The sequence below is a fragment of the Jaculus jaculus genome, chromosome X, assembly GCF_020740685.1.
Source record: "Jaculus jaculus isolate mJacJac1 chromosome X, mJacJac1.mat.Y.cur, whole genome shotgun sequence".
NCBI classification, from domain to species: domain Eukaryota; kingdom Metazoa; phylum Chordata; class Mammalia; order Rodentia; family Dipodidae; genus Jaculus; species Jaculus jaculus.
Genome location: NC_059125.1, coordinates 69,103,187 through 69,124,113, shown reverse-complemented (window position 1 = coordinate 69,124,113; position 20,927 = coordinate 69,103,187). Strand labels below are relative to the sequence as shown.

General features: G+C 41.0%; 1 protein-coding gene across 1 annotated transcript; it reads right to left on the bottom strand.

The window, feature by feature from the left end:
- Positions 1–15,390: 15,390 nt before the first annotated feature.
- On the bottom strand, positions 15,391–15,882 carry LOC123456680 (60S ribosomal protein L32-like). Its single transcript, XM_045140646.1, has one exon. The coding sequence runs from the start codon at positions 15,861–15,863 to the stop codon at positions 15,456–15,458; it is 408 nt and encodes a 135-aa protein (XP_044996581.1). The 5' UTR covers positions 15,864–15,882; the 3' UTR covers positions 15,391–15,455.
- Positions 15,883–20,927: the final 5,045 nt, after the last annotated feature.

Genomic DNA, 20,927 nt, shown 5'->3' with positions numbered 1-20,927 from the left:
GGTCTGACATTTCCTTTTTTGTTCTGCCTTTGTCTTTTTTTTAAGATTTTTTTTTTTTTTTTTTTTTTGGTTTTTCTAGGTAGGGTCTCACTCTAGCCCAAGCTGACCTGTAATTCACTATGGAGTCTCAGGGTGGCCTCGAACTCACGGCAATCCTCCTATCTCTGCCTCCCGAGTGCTGGGATTAAAGGCATGTGCCACCACGTCCAGCACTAAGATTAACTTTTATTTTATTTATTTAAGGTGAGGGGGAGAGAATGGACACACCAGGGCCTCTAGCCACTGGACTAGTGGCCCACTCCGTGGGAGGGAATACATGACTGATACTGAAAGTCTAATCAAAAGCCTGTGACAGGGGAGGTCATGAGCCCTAGGAATGTAACACCTGCTGGTATCTGGCTAAATGTAGATATTATATTCACCAAACTGCCCTGTAAGCATTTTTCTTAATCGTCATACCCATATATTAATACTTTGGATTAGAAAAGCTTCTATTTCAGATGGTAGTGACCTTGGGATGACTCAAAAGGCACCATAGTGCTGGTAAAAAGTGATAGTGGAGTGTTCAGCACTGAGATATCTCTATTACAACTTCCAAGGTTCAGGATTCATTGCAAAAGAGGTGGTGGGAAGAATGCAAGAGCCAAAGGAAGGATAGGACTACTTGCAATGTGTTCTTCCAGATACAAAATGGCCTGGATATACATGACCTCACAATGTCTGGTACTACGTACACAAGACTATCATACTAGGAAGAAAAGATGATGACATCAAAATAAAAGATAGACTAATGGAGAGAGGGAGGGTATAAGAGAGGGGATTTGTGAATGGGAAAGAGGGAGAGGGGAGGGAATTATCTTAGTTAATTGTCTGTAGTTATGGAAGTTCTCAAAGAAAAAAGTTGCTTGGCAGAGGTAGAAGGATCGCTGTGAGTTCGATGCCACCCTGAAATTACATAGTGAATCCCAGGTCAGCCCATGCTAGCCCTACCTTGAAAAAAAAAAAAGTTGCCTGAGACCCAGCCTTGGTGGTGCATGCTTTTAATCCCAGCACTTGGAAGGCAGAGGTAGGAGGATCACCATGAGTTCAAGGCCACCCTGAGACGACATAGTGAATTCCAGGTCAGCCTAAACTAGAGTGAGACTCTAACTTAAAAAACAAAAAACAAGTTAAAATATTAAAAAAAAAAAATAACTATAACTTAGTACTGGAGAGATGGCTTAGCAGTTAAGGCACTTGCTAGCAAAGCCAAAGGACCCAGGTTGGGAGCACTCAGAGGGCAAAGGTGGCAGAATCGTTATAAGTTCAAGGCCACCCTAAGAGACTACATAATGAATTCCAGGTCATCCTGGGCTAGAGTGAGACCCTACCTTCAAAAAAACAAACAAAAAAGCTATTACTTATTACCACTCAGGAGGCAGAGGTAGGAAGATCACTGAGTTCGAGTTTGATTTTCAAGTCAGCCTGTGCTAGAGTGAAATCCTACCTTGAAAAGAAAAGCCACCATTATTTAACACACGGAGAAGAGGAATGGGATAGCTCAGGAGTACAGTTTGTATAGATTGCGGGAAGTCCTATATTCAATTCTCAGAAATACACACACACACAAAGATGAAGCAAAGAAATAAATTGAGGAAGGTGTTGCATACCTACAATCCCAGAATTTGTGAGGGTGAGTCAAGAGAGTTGGGAGTTCAAGATCATCCACAGCAATATAGAAAATTTGAGGCCAGCCTTTGCTACAGGAGATCTTGTCTTAAAAAACAAAAAGAAAAAAAAAATAGAGCCAGGCATGGTGGCACAAACCTTTAATCCCAGCACTTGGGAGGAAGAGGTAGGAGGATCACTGTGAGTTTGAGGCCACATTGAGATTACATATTGAATTCCAGGTCAGCCTGGGCTAGAGTGAGACCATACCTCAAAACACCCTCTGCAAAAAGGAAAGGGGGCTACAGAAGTGGCTTAGTGGTTAAGGCATTTGCCTGAAAAGCCTAAGGACCCTGGTTTGATTCCCCAGAACCCATGTAAGGCAGATGCACAAGAGAGTGCGTGCGTCTGGTCTGGCGTTCGATTGCAGTGGCTAGAGGCCCTGACATGCCCATTTTCTCTTTCTCTCTATCTGTCTCTTGTCTCTTCCTCTCTTTCTCTCTCTCTCTCAAATAAATAAATAAATAAATATTTTAAAAAAGAAAAGGAAGGAATAGGCACTAAAAATGCATTTCTCAAGGAAAAGATTACAAATGAACAAGGATATGATAAATTGCTAGTGTTACTATTCATCAGAAAAAGCACAGATTGGGCTGGAGAGATGGCTTAGTGGCTAGGCATTTGCCTGCAAAGCCAAAGGACCTCAGTTCGATTCTCCAGGACCCATGTAAGCCATGTAAGATGGCACATGTGCCTGGAGTTTGTTTGTAGTGTCTGGAGGCTTTGGTGCACCCATTCTCTCATTCTGCCTTGTTCTCTCTCTTAAATAAATAAATAAGTTATTTTAAAAGTGCACAAATCAGGGCTGGAGAGATGGCTTAGCGGTTAAGCGCTTGCCTGTGAAGCCTAAAGACCCCGGTTCGAGGCTCGGTTCCCCAGGTTCCACGTTAGCCAGATGCACAAGGGGGCGCACGCATCTGGAGTTCGTTTGCAGAGGCTGGAAGCCCTGGCGTGCCCATTCTCTCTCTCTCCCTCTATCTGTCTTTCTCTCTGTGTCTGTCGCTCTCAAATAAATAAATAAAAACAAATTAAAAAAATTTAAAAGTGCACAAATCAAAACCACAGGGGAAATTGCTCAGAAGTTAAAGATACTTGCTTGCAAAGCCTCCTGGCTGAGGTTCAAGTCCCCAGTACTCACTTAAAGCCAGATTGACAAAGTGGTGCATGCATGTGGAGTTCGTGTGCAGTTGGAGGAGACACTGGTACACCCATATTCATTCTCTCTTTCTCAAATGAATAAAAAATATTTTATTTTATTTATTTATTTTTTGTTTGTTTTTCTTTAATTTTTTTTCGTTTATTTTATTTATTTATTTGAGAGCAACAGACACAGAGAGAGAAAGAGGCAGAGAGAGAGAGAGCCAGGGCTTCCAGTCACTGCAAACGAACTCCAGACACGTGCGCCCCCTTGTGCATTTGGCTAACGTGGGTCCTGGGGAATTGAGCCTTGAACCGGGGTTCTTATGCTTCACAGGCAAACGCTTAACCGCTAAGCCATCTCTCCAGCCCTTTTTTGGTTTTTCGAGGTAGGGTCTCACTCTAGCTCAAGCTGACCTGGAATTCACTCTGTAGTCTCAGGGTGACCTTGAACTCACTGCAATCCTCCTACTTCTGCCTCCTAAGTGCTGGGATTAAAGGAGTGTGACACCATGCCCAGTGATGATATCTATTCTTATTGAGGTGAAGTAATAATTCATTTTGGTTTTTTATTTAAAATATTTTTTATTCATTTGAAGCCGGGCATGGTGGCGCAAGCCTTTAATCCCAGCACTCGGGAGGCAGAAGTAGGAGGATTGCGGTGAGTTCCAGTCCACCCTGAGACTGCAGAGTGAATTCCAGGTCAGCCTGGGCTAGAGTGAGACCCTACCTCGAAAAAACAAAGCAAAACAAAAAAGATAGATATTATCAAAAACATGATAAGGCCAGGCTGGGGCATGGTGGTGCATATCTTTAATGTCAGCACTGGGGAGGCAGTGAATGCCAGGTCAGCCTGGGCTAGAGTAAACCCAGCCCCCCCCCAAAAAATAGAAGGGCTGGAGAGATGGCTTAGCGGTTAAGCGCTTGCCTGTGAAGCCTAAGGACCCCGGTTCGAGGCTTGGTTCCCCAAGTCCCACGTTAGCCACATGCACAAGGGGGCGCACACATCTGGAGTTCGTTTGCAGAGGCTGGAAGCCCTGGCACGTCCATTCTCTCTCTCTCCCTCTATCTGTCTTTCTCTCTGTGTCTGTTGCTCTCAAATAAATAAATAAAAAAATTAAAAAAAAAGTTGTGAGCCAGCAAGCCTGGCCTACACTATTTAAAAAAAAAAAACAAATAAATAAGGCCGGGCGTGATGGCGCACGCCTTTAATCCCAGCACTTGGGAGGCAGAGGTAGGAGGATCGCTGTGAGTTCGAGGCCACCCTGAGACTCCATAGTGAATTCCAGGTCAGCCTGGCCTAGAGTGAGACCTACTTTGAAAAACCAAAAAGAAAAATGTTATAAACCCATTATTTTGTATGTTAAATAAATTTTCTTTCACAAAAATGACTGCATCAGTTGCTGACTCTTTGCTGGGACAAAATACTTGACCAGAAGCAATTTAGAGAAGGAAAGGGTTTATTTCTGCCTACAGTTCCAGAAAGTAAAGTCCACTGTGGCCAGGAAAATATCAACAGGGAGAATGCAGAGTTATAAGTTGAAAGTGGGGTGAGACTAAAAAATTTCTCAAGGCCTGCCACCAATGACACACTTTCTCTATTAAGACTCCACCTCTTCAAGATCTTTCAACCATTCTGGACAGTGCCACCAACTGGGGATGAAGTATTAAAACACATTAGTTTATGAGTGACTTAAAAATATTTTATTTATGAGAGAGAGAATGAGAATAGGCACACCAGGGCCTCCAGCTCTGCAAATAATCTCCATCTGCCTTTACATGGGTGCTGAAGAATTGAACCTGGATCCTTAGGTTTCTCAGACAAGTGCCTTAACTGCTAAACCACCTCTCCAGCCCTATGAGTAATATTTTATATTCAAATTTTCAAACTGCAGCAATAACCTTAAAAAGAAAAAAAACTGGGCATAATGATATGGTCTATCACAGTAAAAAAAAAAAAAAAATCAAACAAGTTCACAGGCAAGTGCCTTAACCACTAAGACATTTCACCTTAATTTATATAATCCCAGCACTCAGGAGGGAGAGGTAGGAAGATCACCATGAGTTCAAGGCCACCCTGAGACTACATAGTGAATTCCAGGCCAGCCTGGGTAGAGTGAGACCCTACCTCAAAAAAATTTTTTTTTACATATATATACAAAATTCTTATACAAAAATATTTATACATATATAGTTTTATTTATTTGTTTGTTTGAGAGAGAGAGAGAGAATGGGTGCACCAGGATCTCCTGCTACTGAAAACAAACTCCATACACAGCAACATCTTGTGCATCTGGCATTACATGGGTACTGGGGAATTGAGCCTAGGCCTTCAGGCTTTACAAGTGCCTTTAGCTACTGAACCATCTCTCTAACCCAAACTTTTGATTTTACATGGCTCAAAGTTAAGAGACAAATCTGTTTTTTCTTAATTTTTATTAACATATTCCATGATTATAAAAAATATCCCATGGTAATACCCTCCCTCCCCCCACTTTCCCCTTTGAAACTCCATTCTCCATCATATTGCCTCCCCCTCTCAATCAGTCTCTCTCTCTCTCTCTCTCTTTTTTTTTTTTTTTTTTTTTTGGTTTTTCGAGGTAGGGTCTCACTCTGGTCCAGGTCCAGGCTGACCTGGAATTAACTCTGTCATCTCAGGGTGGCCTTGAATTCATGGCAATCCTCCTACCTCTGCCTCCCGAGTGCTGGGATTAAAGGCGTGCGCCACCACGCCCAGCTCTTTTTTTTTTTTTCTTTTGGTTTTTCTCTTTTGTTTTGATGTCATGATCTTTTCCTCCTCTTATGATGGTCTTGTGTAGGTAGTGTCAGGCACTGTGAGGTCATGGATATCCATGTCATTTTATGAAGAGACAGTCTTTTTAAAAAATATATTTTATTTATTTACTTATTTGAGAGAGAGAAAGAATGGGGGGAGGGAATGCCAGGGCTACTGCAAGCGAACTCCATATGCATGCACTCCCTTGTGCATCTGGTTTACAAGAGTCCTGGAGCGTTGAACTGGAATCCTTTGGCTTTGGCAGGCAAATGTCTTAACAGCTAAGGCATTTCTCCAGCCTGACAGTCTTTTTTTTTTAAACCTGGCATTTACTGTTGTATTTTATTTTACTTTATTTTATTTTTTATCTATTAGAGACAGAGAGAGGGAGAGAGAGAGAACAGGAATGCCAGGGCCTCTAGCCACTTGAAATGAACTCCAGATACATGGGCCACCTTGTGCATCTGGCTTATGTGGGGCCTGGAGAATTGAACCCTGATCCTTGGGCTTTGCAGGCAAGTGCCTTAACCACTTAGCAATCTCTCCAGCCCCATGGGACAGTCTTGAATCTCAGATGTGACTTTGGACTTTTTATTTATTTATTTATTTATTAGTTTTTCGAGGTAGGGTTTCACACTGGTCCAGACTGACCTGGAATTCACTATGTAGACTCAGGGTGGCCTGGAATTCACCTCAGCCAGATATATATCTTTTTAAATTTGTTTTCCAAGGTAGGGTCTCTCTCTAGCCCAGACTGACCTGGAATTCACTATGTAGTCTCAGGCTCACAGAGATCCTCCTACCACTGCCTCCCAAGTGCTGGGATTAAAGGCATATGCCACCACACCAGGATCCCCACTGAGGTACTTTTTTTTTCAATTTTAATTTTTTTTTCTTTTCACAATTTTTATTAACATTTTCCATGATTATAAAAAATATTCCATGGTATGACCCAGCTATAGCACTCCTAGGCATATATCCGTAGGACTCATCTCATTTCCTTAGAAGTACGTGCTCTACCATGTTTATTGCTGCTCAATTTATAATAGCTGGGAAATGGAACCAGCCTAGATGTCCCTCAACAGATGAGTGGATAATGATGATGTGGCACATTTATACAATGGTAAAGAAAATGAAGTTATGAAATTTGCAGAAAAATGGATGGACCTGGAAAGGATTATACTAACTGAGGTAACCCAGGCCCAGAAAGCCAAGCACCACATGTTCTCTCTCATATGTGGATCCTAGCTACAGATGACTGGGCTTCTGCGTGAGAAGGAAAATACTTAGTAGCAGAGGCCAGTAAGTTAACAATGAGACATAAAGGGAAGAGAAAGGAAGGGAGGAGGGTCATTAATAGGTTGATATTGTATATATGTAAGTACAATGATTGAGATGGGGAGGTAATATGATGGAGAACGGAATTTCAAAGGGGAAAGTGGGGGTGGGAGGGAGGGAATTACCATGGGATTTTTTTTTTTATAATCATGGAAAATGCTAATAAAAATTTAAAAAAAATATATTCTATGGTAATACCCTCCCTCCCCCTTGGCACTTTCCCCTTTGAAATTCCACATATTGAGGTACTTTTTTTATTAAGCTTTCAAGTTGAGGCTCCAGCAGGTAAAACCCTGCTGGAGGGGGTGTCGGTGGGGGCAAATCTTGTTATCAAGTCTTCAGAGTGTTCAGAGCAGTTGGTGCTCTGGCCATTCATGCTTGCTGGCTGGTGAGGACTCTTCTATGATCTATGGACGTGAGACAGTTTCTTCCACCATTGATGGTGTTTCCTCCAGATTCTGTAAACCTGAAACAAACTGTTTCCTCCCATAAACTGCTTCTAGTTGAGTGTTTGTCCACCAATGAGAAGGTAGTTACAACACATGACAAATGTTTTATTCACTGAGACATTTCCCAAGCCCCTATCCCTTTTTTTAGCCAGGTGTTGTGGCCCACACCTTTTTTTCCCTGGCCCCCTTAGAAAAAAAGACTTTAACTGGGCATGATGGTGCACGCCTTTAATCCCAGCATTTGGGAGGCAGAGGAAGGAGGATCACTGTGATTTTGAGGCCACCCTGAGACCACATAGTGAATTCCAGGTCAGCCTGATCTAGAGTGAGACCATACCTCAAAAAAACACACACAAAAAGACTTAAATATTTCCTATTAATAAATGACACATCTATTCTTCATAATACATATGAACAGTAAAATTGCCAGATGTGGTGGCACACACCTTTAATCCCAGCACTTGGGAAGCAAAGGTAGGAGGATCTCCACGATTTCAAGGCCAATCTGTGACTACATAGTGAATTCCAGGTCAGGCTGGGCTACAGCAAGACCCTACCTTGAAAAATCAATATATATAAACAGTAAAAAAAAAAAAGAGCTGTGGTGGTTATATTAATATTAGAAGACAGACCTCAAGATAAGTACAAGAGTAGACAAAAGGGACATTTTCCAGTGAAACAAGGGTTAATATGATGGGTAAGAAAAAACAATTCATACACAACTTACAACAGACAACCAACATACATTAATTAGTAAAAGAAAAGGATTGAAAATAGATATGAGCTGGGAGTGGCAGTGCATGCCTTTAATCATAGCACTCAGGAGGCAGAAGTAGGAGGATCACTGAGTTTGAGGCCAGCCTGGAACTACATAGTGAATTCCCCGGTCAGCCTGGGCTACAGTGTGACCCTACCTAGAAAAACTAAAAAGAAAAAAATATATATAGAGAGATAGCCGGGCATGGTGGCACACACCTTTAATCCCAGCACCTGGGAGACAGAGGTAGGAGGATCACCATGAGTTTGAGGCCACCCTGAGACTACATGGTGAATTCCAGGTTAGCCTGGGCTAGAGTGAGAACCTACCTCAAACAACCAAAAAATATATAATAAATATGGGCATAGTGGCATGCACCTTTAGTCCCAGAACTTGGGAGGCAGTAATAGGATTTCTGTGAGCTTGAGGCCAGCCAGGGACTATAAAGTTAATGCTAGGTTAGCCTATACTAGAGTGAGAATATACCTCAAAACAAGGAAAAGAAAAAAAGACTTGTAGAGTATTATTAACCAAACTGATCTCACTGACAATGTGTATGTGTAATTAAGCTTCATTTTTATTTTATTGTATTTTTTTAAATTTTTCACAGTAGGGTCTTGCTGTAGCCCAGGCTGACCTGGAATTCACTATGTAGTCTCAGGGTGGACTCCAACCCTGGGTGATCCTCCTTACTCCGCCTCCCTGAGTGCTGGGATTAAAGGTGTGCACCACCACACCTGGCTTAGTTTTGTTTTGTTTTTTGAGGTCTTGCTGTAACTCAGGCTGACCTGGAATACACTAGGTAGACTCAGGGTGGCCTTGGACTCAATCAAAGGCATGAGTCACCATGCCTGGCAAGCTTCTTTTTTGTTTGGGGGGTGTCAGCGGACATCCAGCCTCAGAGCTTCTGAAACTGTTCTTGGTGCCAGTGGCCTTAATGACTGAGCACATTGAAGAGGACAGTCTTTCTTAGGGATCTGCTCTCGGCCACAGTCATGATGTCCATCTGCACATCCCTGAAGTAAGGGGCAAGTGCACAGATAAGTTCTTGTGGTGTTTCTTGAAAATGATTGTACTTGAAAATGCAATGGAGATTGCACTGGCTGATGACAATGGCATCTTCATCTTGGTGACCACACCAGACAGGATCTACCTTTGGATGAAGATATTACCAGGGAAGTGGCATTTCTTGTCAATGTAGGTGCTCTTGATGGCCCCTTTGGGAATCTTGAAGCTTTCTTAAGAACCTCCACACTGATTTCCACAATGGCTGTACCAGATTACATTCCCACCAAGAGTGCAGAAGGATTCCCCTTTTATCACATCCTCACCAACATTTATTGTCATGTGTTATCTTGATGGAAGCCATTCTGATGGGAGATGGAATCTCAAAGTAGTTTTAATTTGCATTTCCCTGACGGCTAAGGATGTAGAACACTTTTTTAGATGTTTATATGCCATCTGTGTTTTTTATTTTGAGAACTCTCCATTTAGCTCCATAGCCCATTTTTTTAACTGGGTTGTTTGATTTCTTATTATTTAATTTTTTGAGTTCTTTGTATATCCTAGATATTAATCCTCTATCAGATGTATACCTGACAAAGATTTTTCTCCCATTCTGTAGGTTGCCTCTTTGCTCTATTCACAGTGTCTTTTGACATACAAAAGGCTTGTAATTTCATTAGGTCCCAGCAGTTAATCTGTGATTTTGTTGCCTGAGCAATTGGGGTTATATTCAGAATGTCCTTGCCAAGACCAACATGTCGAAGGGTTTCCCCTACTTTTTCCTCTATCAGTTTCAGAGTTTCAAATCTGATATTAATGTCTGTGATCCATTTGGACTTAATTCTTGTGCATGGCGAGAGAGAAGAATCTATTTTCATCCTTCTATAGATACATATCCAGTTTCCCCAGCACCATTTGCTGAAAAGGCTGTCTTTTCTGCAATGAATATTTTTGGCATTTTTGTCAAAGATCAGGTTGCTATAGCTACCCGGACTTACATCTGGTTCTCTATTCTGTTCCATTGATCTACATATCTGCTTTTGTGCCAGTACCATGCTGTTTTTGTTACTATGGATATATAGTATAGGTTAAAATCAAATATGGAGATACCACCAGCCTCATTTTTGTTGCTCAAAATTGTTTTAGATACTTGAGGGTGTTTTGTGAGGAAAAAAGGTTTATTTGGCTTACAGATTTGAGGGGAAACTCCATGATGGCAGGGAAAATGATGACCTGAGCAGAGGGTGGACATCACTCCTGGCCAACATCAGATGGACAACAGTGATAGATATAATGCCAAACACTGGCAAGGGGACACTGGCTATAACACCCATAAGCCCACCCCCAACAATACACTGCCTCCAGGAGGCATTAATTTCCAAATCTCCCTCAGCTGGAAACCTAGCATTCAGAACACCTAAGTTAAGGGACGCCTGAATCAAACCATCAGACTTGTCAGAAAATACATCAATCCCCAAGTGGAGGGGGCATGTGAGGACACAGGATACCACTTGAAGGGGCAAACACTGAGCCTAGATAAGCATCTGATGTAACAGTGACAGCCACAGACTAAAGCGCATGTCCACACTTACATAGTGAAGCGGTGGAGCTGGCTCATATGGCAGGTACTGTTTTAGAACCCTCTACACTCATTTCCATGATGGCTGCACCAGTTTCTACTCCCAGCAGTGAATAAGGGCACCCACCGCTTTCCATATTTGAGGTTTTTTAAGCTTCTAAATGAATTTTTGGATTGTTTTTTTTTCTATTTGTGTGATGAATGCCACTGGAATTTTGATGGGGATTGCATTAAATTTGTAGATTGCTTTTGGTAAGATTGCCATTTTCACAATATTGATTCTTCCAAAGCAAGAAGAAAGGATGTCTTTCCATTTCCTAGTGTCTTCTGCAATTTCTTGCTTGAGTGTTTTAAGGTTTTCATTGTAGAGATCCTTCACTTCCTTTATTAAGTTTATTCCAAGGTACTTTATTTATTTACTTTGTGATGGAATTTTAAATGAGAGTGAATTTCTGATTTCATCCTCTGTGTTTTTGTTGTTAGCATATAGGAAGGCTATTGATTTCTGTGTGTTTATTTTGTGTCCTGCTACATGGCTGTAGGTTTTTATCAGCTCTATTAGTTTGCTGGTTGACTCTTCAGTGTCCTTTATGTATAGAATCATGTCATCTGCAAATAATGATAACTTGATATTTTTCTTTCCAATTTGCATCCCTTTTATGTGTGTCTCTTGCCTTACTGCTATAGCTAAGACTTCCAGTACTATATTAAATAAAAGTAGGGACAGTGGACACCCTTATCTTCTTACTGCTTTTACTGGAGAATTTTCAAGTTTTCCGTTATTTAGTATTATGCTGGATGTAGGCTTGTCATAAATAGGCTTTATTATGTTGAAGTATGTTTCTTACATTCCCAGTCTCTGTAGGACTTTTAAAAAAATATTTCTTTTGGTTTATTTTTATTTATTTATTTGAGAGCAACAGACAGAGAAAGAGGCAGAGAGAGAGAGAGCAAATGGGCGTGCCAGGGCTTCCAGCCACTGCAGACGAATTCCAGATGTGTGTGCCCCCTTGTGCATCTGGCTAATGTGGGTCCTGGGGAATCAAGCCTTGAATCGGGGTCCTTAGGCTTCACAGGCAAGTGCTTAACTGCTAAGCCATCTCTCCAGCCCTCTGTAGGACTTTTATCATGAAGGGGTGTTGGAATTTTCTGAATGCTATTTCTGAATCTAATGAGATGATCATGTGATTTTTGTCCTTCAGTCCATTTATACAATGTATTACATTTTTCATTTGGCATATGTTGAACCATCCCTGCATCTCTGGGGTTCAAAATCCTACTTGGTCGGGTTGAATGAACTTTATGATATATTCTTGTATTGTGTTTGCCAATATTTTTTGAGAATTTTTGCATCTATTTTCATGAGGGAGATTGGTCTATAATTTCCTTTTTCTTTTTCTATCTTTGCCTGGTTTTGGTATCACAGCAGGAGTTTGGTAGGATTCCTTCTTTTTCTATTTTATTGAAATGTTTAAGAAGCATTGGTGTTAGATCTTCCATGAAGGTCTGGTAAAATTCACCAGTGAATCCATCTGGGCCTGAACTTTTAGTTGGGAGATTTTTTTTTTAAGTTGGGAGACTTTTGATAATCACTTGGATCTCCATACTTGTTATAGGTCTATTTAAGTGATTAATCTCATCTTGATTTAATTTAGTTAGGTCATATAAATCAAGGAAACCATCCATTTCTTTCAGATTTTCAAACTTAATGGAATATATGATCTTATAGTAAGTCCCTATGACTTTTTTGAATTTCTCTGGAATCTGTTGTGATGATGCCTTTTTCATCTCTAATTTTATTTTATTTTATTGTTTATTTTTATTTATTTATTTAAAAGCAACAGACAGACAGAGAAAGAGGCAGAGAGAGAGAGAAAGAAAGAAAGAGAGAGAGAGAGAGAGAGAGAGAGAGAGAGAGAGTAATGGCATGCCAGGACCTCCAGCCACTGCAAACAAACTCCAGACACATGCCCCCCCCCTTGTGCATCTAGCTAAGGTGGGTGCTGGGGAATCGAGCCTTAAACCTGGGTCCTTAGGCTTCACAGGCAAGCACTTAACTGCTAAGCCATCTATCTAGCCCCTCATCTCTAATTTTATTAATTTTTGTCTCTTCTCTCTTTCATTTGGTCAGATTTGCTGAAGGTTGATCAATCTTGTTTATCCTTTCAAAGAACCAACTCTTTGTTTCATTGTTTCTTTGGATTTTGTTTTTGTTTCTATTTAATTAATTTCGGCCCTAATCTTTACTATTTCTTCCCATCTACTGATTTTCATTTGGTCTTGTTCTTCTTTTTCCAAGGCTTTAGGGTGAAGCATTAGGTCATTTACTTGAGACCTTTCTAATTTCTTAATATAGGCACTTAAAGCTGTAAATTTCCCTCTTAGGACTGCCTTCATTGTATCTCAAAGGTTTTGGTATGTTATGTTCTCATTATATATATATATATATATATATATATATATATATATATATATATATATATATATATATATATATATTGTTCTCATTATTGTTTGATTCTATGAATTTTTTCATTTCCTTATTGATTTCTTCATTGACCCATTCATCATTTAGTAGTGTATTGTTTAGGTTCCAAGATTTTGTGTATGCTCTACAACTTTTCTTGCTATTGATTTGTAGTTTTAATCCAGTGTGATCAGATAGAGTGCAAGAAATTATTTCAATTTTCCTGTATTTGTTGATTTGTTTTGTGGCCTAATATATGGACTATTTTAGAGAATGTTCCATGTGTTCCTGAAAAGAATGTGTATTCTGTAGCATTTAGATGAAATGTCCTGTAGATATCTGTTAGGTCCATTTGATCTATGATTTCATTTAATCCAGATGCCTCTTTGTTTATTTTTTGCTGAGATGACCTGTCAATTGATGAGAGTGGGGTGTTGAAGTCACCCACTACAACTATGTTTGGTATTATCTGTGACCTTAGTTCTAAAAGCATTTGCTTGATGAAATTGGGAGCCCCTGTGTTAGGTGTATATATGTTTAGGATTGTAATGTCCTCCTGTTGGAGTATGCCTTTAATCAATATAAAGTGACCTTCCTTGTCTTTCCTAACTGATATTGGACTGAAGTCTACCTTGTAAGATATTAGGATAGTAACCCCTGCTTTTTTTCTGGGCCCATTTGCTTGAAACACCATTTTCCAACTTTTCACACTAAGATAGTGTCCATCCTTTGTAGAAAGGTGAGTTTCTTGGAGGCAACAAATTGAAGGATCCTGCTGTTTAACCCTGTCTGCAAACCTATTTGTTTTTGTTGGGGCATTGAGGCTGTTGATATTAAGAGTTTTTATTTATTTAATTATTTATTGTTTGGTTTTTTCGAGGTAGGGCTTCACTCTAGCTCAGGCTGACCTGGAATTCACTATGTATTCTCAGGCTGGCCTTGAACTCTTTGCCATCCTCCTACCCCTGCCTCCCAAGTGCTGGGATTAAAGGTATGTGCCACCATGCCCAGCTTAAGAGTTATTATTGAAAGGTGTATATTTATTTTTGATATTTTCTTGTTTTGTAATTCTTCTGGTTTTACCTGTGTTTTCTTGTATTAACTAGTATTTGAGTATGGTTTGTTTTTTCCAGGTTCCTTATATGTGTGCTTTTATTTTTCTTTAGCATGGAGGATCCATTCAAATATTTAAAAAAATTTTTTTTGGTTTATTTTTATTTATTTATTTGAGAACGACAGACAGAGAAAGAGGCAGAGAGAGAGAGAGAGAGAGAGAGAGAGAGAGAGAGAGAGAGAGAGAGAGAGAGAGGGAGGGAGGGAGAGAGAGAGGGGGAGAGAGATTGGGAGAGAATGTGCGTGCCAGGGCTTCCTGCCACTGCAGACGAATTCCAGATGTGTGTGCCCCCTTGTGCATCTGGCTAACATGGGTCCTGGGGAATCAAGCCTCGAACCTGGGTCCTTAGGCTTCACAGGCAAGCACTTAACTGCTAAGCCATCTCTCCAGCCCCCATTCAAATATTTTTTGTAGAGCTGGTTTTATGTTCAAATATTCCTTTAGCCTGCTTTTGTTGTGGAATGTCCTTATTTCTCCATATAGCTGAATGGATCACTTTGCAGGATAAAGTAACCTTAGTTGGCAGTTGTTATCTTTCAGAACTTGGAATACATCATTGCAAGCCCTTCTGGCTTAGAATGTTTGTGTTGAGTAATCTGCTGTGATCCTGATGGGCTTGCCTTTGTATGTGACTTGATTTTTCTCTCTAACTGCTTTTAATATATTTTCTTTGGTTTGTATGTTTGGTAATTTAATTATAATATGGCAAGAAGAGGTTCTTTCCAGGTTTTGTCTATTTGGTGTCCTAATGGCTTCCTGTATCTGCATTGGCATCTCCCAATTTTGCAGTTTTCTTCTATGATTTTGTTGAAAACACCTACTATGCCTTTGGAGTGGAATTCTTCTCTTCTACTATACCCTGAATTCTTATGCTTGATCTTTTCATAGTGTCCTGAATATCTTGAAATTCCCATTCATACTTTCCTATTAGTTTGTCTTTCTCTTTGTTGGACTGTATTAGATCTGCCACCTGGTCTTCTAGTTTAGATATTCTGTCCTCTCCTTCATCCATTCTATTAGTGAGATTTCAACAGAGATTTTTTTTTTTTTTTGGAGGAGTATACTAGGAAAGACAGCATGTTTCCTGGTTTTATTTAAGTACAAATATAAGATGTACATAAGCTGCTTATTCATTTTCTTCACTGCGCAGCCTGGCGTTGGGATTGGTGACTCTAATAGCCAGCTGGGCCGCTCTTTCCACAATGGCTTTGTGGTTCTTCGAAGAAACGTTGTGAGCAATCTCAGCACAGTAAGATTTGTTGCACATTAGGAGCACTTCCAGCTCCTTGACGTTGTGGACCAGGAACTTCCGGAAGCCACTGGGCAGCATGTGCTTTGTTTTCTTGTTGCTCCCATAACCAATGTTGGGCATCAGAATTTGGCCTTTGAATCTTCTCCGCACCCTGTTGTCAATACCTCTGGGTTTCCGCCAGTTACGCTTAATTTTGACATATTGGTCTGACTGGTGCCAGATGAACTTCTTGGTCCTCTTTTTGACAATCTTGGGCTTCACCAGAGGTCTGAGGGCAGCCATGATGCCGAGCAGAAGATGGCAGCTATCTCCGCAGGCAGCGCCAAGAAGAGGGCTCAACAGAGATTTTTTATTTCATTGACTATGTTCTTCATTACTAGTAATTCTGACTGGTTTTTCTTTATCATTTCTATTTCCTTATTCATGTCTTGTATTGACCTCTTTATTTCATTAAATTTGTTTCCTGTGTTCTTTGATTCCTTTGATTTCCTCCCTGATTTCTTTCAACATATTCATAATCATTCTTTTGAAATTATTCGCAGGCATTTCCTCTAACTCATTCTCACTAGAGGTCATTTCTGAAGCCTTACTACTTTTTGGTGGATTTATATTGTCTTGATTACTTTGTGTTTCTTGGTTATAATGTACATTTCTTTGTGTTTCTTGTGTTATAATGTACATTTTTTGCATCTTGGGTTAATTTAATGCTTGGATTTTCTAATTATCTGCAGTATTATTAGATATATCAATCAATCTGATGTTATATATCTTCAGGGTAGGAGCTTAGGGTGTTAGGTGTGGCTCTTAAGATTCTCAGAGTATCTACAAAACTGACCCTAGGTGTTGGGTTTTCCTGCTTTGTGAGTATTCAAGTAGGTTGAGTGGAACAAAACACAGGCAGATTCTAAAAATTAACTAAACAATGCACACATTCAATGAAAAACAGCACAGAGTATTTATGAAAAGTAGGTATTATGACTACCAGTTCCTTAAACAAAGTCACAGTCACTTAGGATGTGTGTTGCCCCACACCCTTAATCCTGTCAACTAGGAGGCTAAAATTTCTGGTCTGTTGAGGGTTCCAAGTCAGCTTGTGACCATGTGAGGCCCTCCTCTGGTATAATCCCAGTTACCTTTTGGGATGATTTTTGTCTCAATTATGCTGTGCTGCTGCTTGGGTCCCTCTTTGTTGCGCCGTGGGTTCAGACAGGCTGGCTGGATTGAGGGCGCGCGCGTGCGCACACACACACACACACACACACAGGGGGATCAGGAATTCTAGGCCAACCCGCGCTACAAGGTTCTTTGAAAGCCTGTCTCAAAAAAAGAAACAATAAACTGGGCGTGGTGGCGCACCCCTTTAATCCCAGCACTCGGTAGGCAGAGGTAGGAGGATCACTGAGTTTGAGGCCACCCTGAGTCTCCATGGTGAATTCCAGGTCAGCCTGGGCTAGAGTGAGACCCACCCTCAAAAAACTAAAAAGAAAAAAAAGAAAAAATAGCTGGGCATGTTCACCTATGCCTTTAATCCTAGAATTCTAGAAGCAGTGCTAGGAGTATCTCCATAAGTTTGAGGCCAGCCTGGGAAAGCAATATGAGTTCCAGGTGATCCCGGGCCTAGAGTGAGACCCTCCCTGAAAAAAAAAAAATAATGGAGGGGAAGCTGGAGAGATGGCTCATCGGTTAAAGACACTTGCTTGCAAATCTTTATGGCCAGGAGTACCCATATAAGCCAGATACACAAAGTGTGCATGCAACTGAAATTGCTTCACAGTGGCAAGAGTCCCTGTCATGTGCCCATTTTCTCTCTCTTTCTTTGCTTACAAATAAATAAATACAAATATTTAAAAAGATAATGTACTTAATAGGCTGGTATTGTATATATGTAAGTAGAATGATTGAGATGGGGAGGTAATATGATGGAGAATGGAATTTCAAAGGGGAATGTGCGGGGGGGGGAGGGTATTACCATGGGATTTTTAAAAATTTTTTTTTAATTTTTTAATTTTTTATTTATTTGAGAGCAACAGACATAGAGAGAAAGATAGATAGAGGGAGAGAGAGAGAATGGGCGTGCCAGGGCTTCCAACCACTGCAAACGAACTCCAGACGCGTGCGCCCCCTTGTGCATCTGGCTAACGTGGGACCTGGGGAAGCGAGCCTCGAACCAGGGTCCTTAGGCTTCACAGGCAAGCGCTTAACTGCTAAGCCATCTCTCCAGCCCTGGGATATTTTTTATAATCATGGAAAATGTTAGCAAAACTTGTGAAAAGATAAAAAATAAAATGAAATAAAATTTAAAAAAAGAAAAAAAGGGGGAAAAAAAAGAGACAGATGAAAGCTGAGTGGGGTGGCTCATGCCTTTCCTCTCAGCACTCAGAAACAAAGGTAGGAGGGTTGCTGTGAGTTTAAGACCAGGCTAGGACTACAGAGTGAGTTCTAGGTTTATCTTGGTCTAGAGTGAGACTCTAATATTAAAAAAAGAGAAATGGAGAAATGGATCAATGGTTAAAAGCACTTGTTTCCAAAGCCTGATGGCCTGGGTTTGATTCCCCAGAATTCATGTCAAGCCAGAAGCACAAAGTGACACAAGTGACTGGAATTCATTTGTAGTGGCTGGATACCCTGGCACACCCATGCAAGCGTCTAACCGCCAAGCCATCTCTCCAGCCCAAATTTTCTTTTTATAATGTAAATTTGTACATTTTTTGAGGTAGGGTCTCACTCTAGCCTCAGGATGATCTGGAATTCACAATGTAGTCTCGGGGTGGCCTTGAACTCATGGTGATCCTCCTACCTCTGCCTCCCGAGTGCTGGGATTAAAGGCGTGCACCACCATGCCTGGCAAATTTATACAGTTTTATACTTTTTTTTTTTTTTTTCGAGGTAGGGTCTCACTCTAGCCCAGGCTGACCTGGAATTCACTATGGAGTCTTATACATTTTTTAAAAGTTTATTTGCAGTGTGTGTGTGTATGTGTATCTATGTCAGGGTATGTTGCAGTGCAAGCCAAAGTCAGATGCCTTTTTTTTGTTTGTTTGTTTTTGTTTCATTTTCTTGACATAGGGTCTCACTCTGGCCCAGGCTGATCTGGAATTCACTCTGTACTCTCAGGCTGTCTTCAAACTGTCAGCTGTCCTCCTACCTCTGCCTCCCAAGTGCTGGTATTAAGCCAAGATACTGGCTTTTTTTTTTTTTTGAGATAGTGTCTCACTGTAGCACAGGTTGACCAGAAATTCACTATGCAGTCTCAGGCTGACCCTGAACTCACAGGGATCCTCCTACCTTGGCCTCCAGAGTGCTTGGATTAAAGGCATGTGTCACCACGCCTTGCCAGATGCTACTTTTTTTTAAAAAAAATTATTTATTTAGTTGAGAGTGACAGATAGAGAAAGAGACAAATAGAGAGAGACAGAGGATGGGTGTGACAGGGCTTCTAGCCACTGCAAACGATCTCCTGGCGCGTGTGCCCCCTTGTGCATCTGGCTAACGTGGGCCTGGGGGATCAAGCCTCAAATCGGAGTCCTTAGGCTTCATAGGCAAGCGCTTAACCGCTAAGCCATTTCTCCAGCCCCCCAGATGCTACTTTTTAAAGCATTTGGCTTTACATGGATGCTGGGAAGTGTAACTCAGGTGGATAGGCTTTGCAAACAAGCAGTTCTAACCACTGAGCGGTCTTAGCCCATACATTTCAATTTCAATTTAATTTGAGTGTGGTAGCCCCACACCTGTAATCCCAAAATTAAGAAGACAGAGGCAGGAGGATTGCTACAAGTTCGAGGTCAGCCAGGACTATATAGTGAGACTATGTAATAAAAAAAAAGGAGAGAATTCACTCTCTCAAAAATGTATGTATCCAAGTGTAAGAATGTTGTCATACTATCATATATAACAGGAAATATTGTTACCATGGAATAATGTAAAGAATGTATAGTGATTAGTGTGGGGTTGCTTCCAAAGGCCATTGGCCCAGGGTCAAGTCCCAAGGCACTCACTAAACCAGATGCAAAAAGTTGTACAGCAGTCTTGTGTTTGCAGCTTCGCAAGGCCTTCCAGCCCACCCCGCCCTGCCCCACACCCACATGATGACAGAGGTCAATAAAGGGAGTTTTATTATTATTTTTTTGTTCCTCTGTGAAGTTGTTTTTTTTTTTTTTTTGAGTACTTTAAGCGGCTGAAATTGTACTTTTTTTTTGTTTGTTTGTTTTTTCGAGGTAGGGTCTCACTCTAGTCCAGGCTGACTCTTCACTATGGAGTCTCAGGGTGGCCTCAAACTCACAGCAATCCTCCTACCTCTGCCTTCCAAATGCTGGGATTAAAGGCATGCGGCACCATCCTGGCTGAAATTGTACTATTTTTAGGTGTGTTTGCAGAATCTTTAGAGCAGAAAGCACCCCTCAGTGCCTTTTTCTTGTCTTTTAGGACAGAAAATACAGCTCCGAGAGTCAAGGCTAGAACGAATAGGATTTGAAACCAAGTTGCCGGACCCCATCTCAGCAATGTTGCCATGAACCCACAGCAATGTGTCCTGTGTTTTTTCGAAGACAGTTCAAAGTACAGTGTTTCCACTTTGTAATCCTCAGCTTTGCACTTCAAAGGCTACTTTCTAGCCAGAAGATAACAAAACTTGAAACAAAATTGGCAGGGCAGCTGCTACATTCTGAGTTAGTGAGATACTTTGTTTCAAGGAAACAAGCGCATGTGCCATGGAGGTGCACCCACTGGCCGTGTCTGCCCTAGCTCGCTCAGGGCGCACACGGCTCTGCTTGGACAGGTACACACACCGTAGCACACGTTCTACACAAACTCAAAAAAGAAAAATTTCCCCCAAACAGATGGTGGCATTAGGGGGTGTAGCTGACAAGGCCTTTGGTTCCATGCACCTCACCATAACATTGCAGCGTGATAAGAGTGCACTCTTCTTTTTTTTAAGTTCCTGATGGGTGTAATTTTTAACTCCACTATTTTGGCAGTTTGTGTCTTGGTTTTCTCGGCAGGAAAACGTTAGGTCTGTCTATTTCAGAGGATCTAATCATTCAGATAAAGGATCAGCAGAATGCGGGTCAAATAGTAAATCCTCCGTAGAATATAAATGGCTGCTATCATTTCGTCAGAGAAATGACGATAGAGTAAAAGGACATATTCAGAATAAATTCAAAATATCTCACCAGCAGTTCGAGGTCAGCTGGCACTGAATTGGACCCTACGTGAAAAGGTGGAGGGGATCAAATGACGTAGACCGCCTTAGCAACAGGCCCCCAAAGAAGGTGAAATTTTGTAGCCAATAGGACTAAGTACTTTGAAGAGGTAGCCAATAGATGACGAATAGAGTCAGAGGGAGGACCC

Bases quoted from the DNA above. Each gene is read 5' to 3' on its own strand.
- LOC123456680 (XM_045140646.1), bottom strand. From the start codon at position 15,863: ATGGCTGCCCTCAGACCTCTGGTGAAGCCCAAGATTGTCAAAAAGAGG.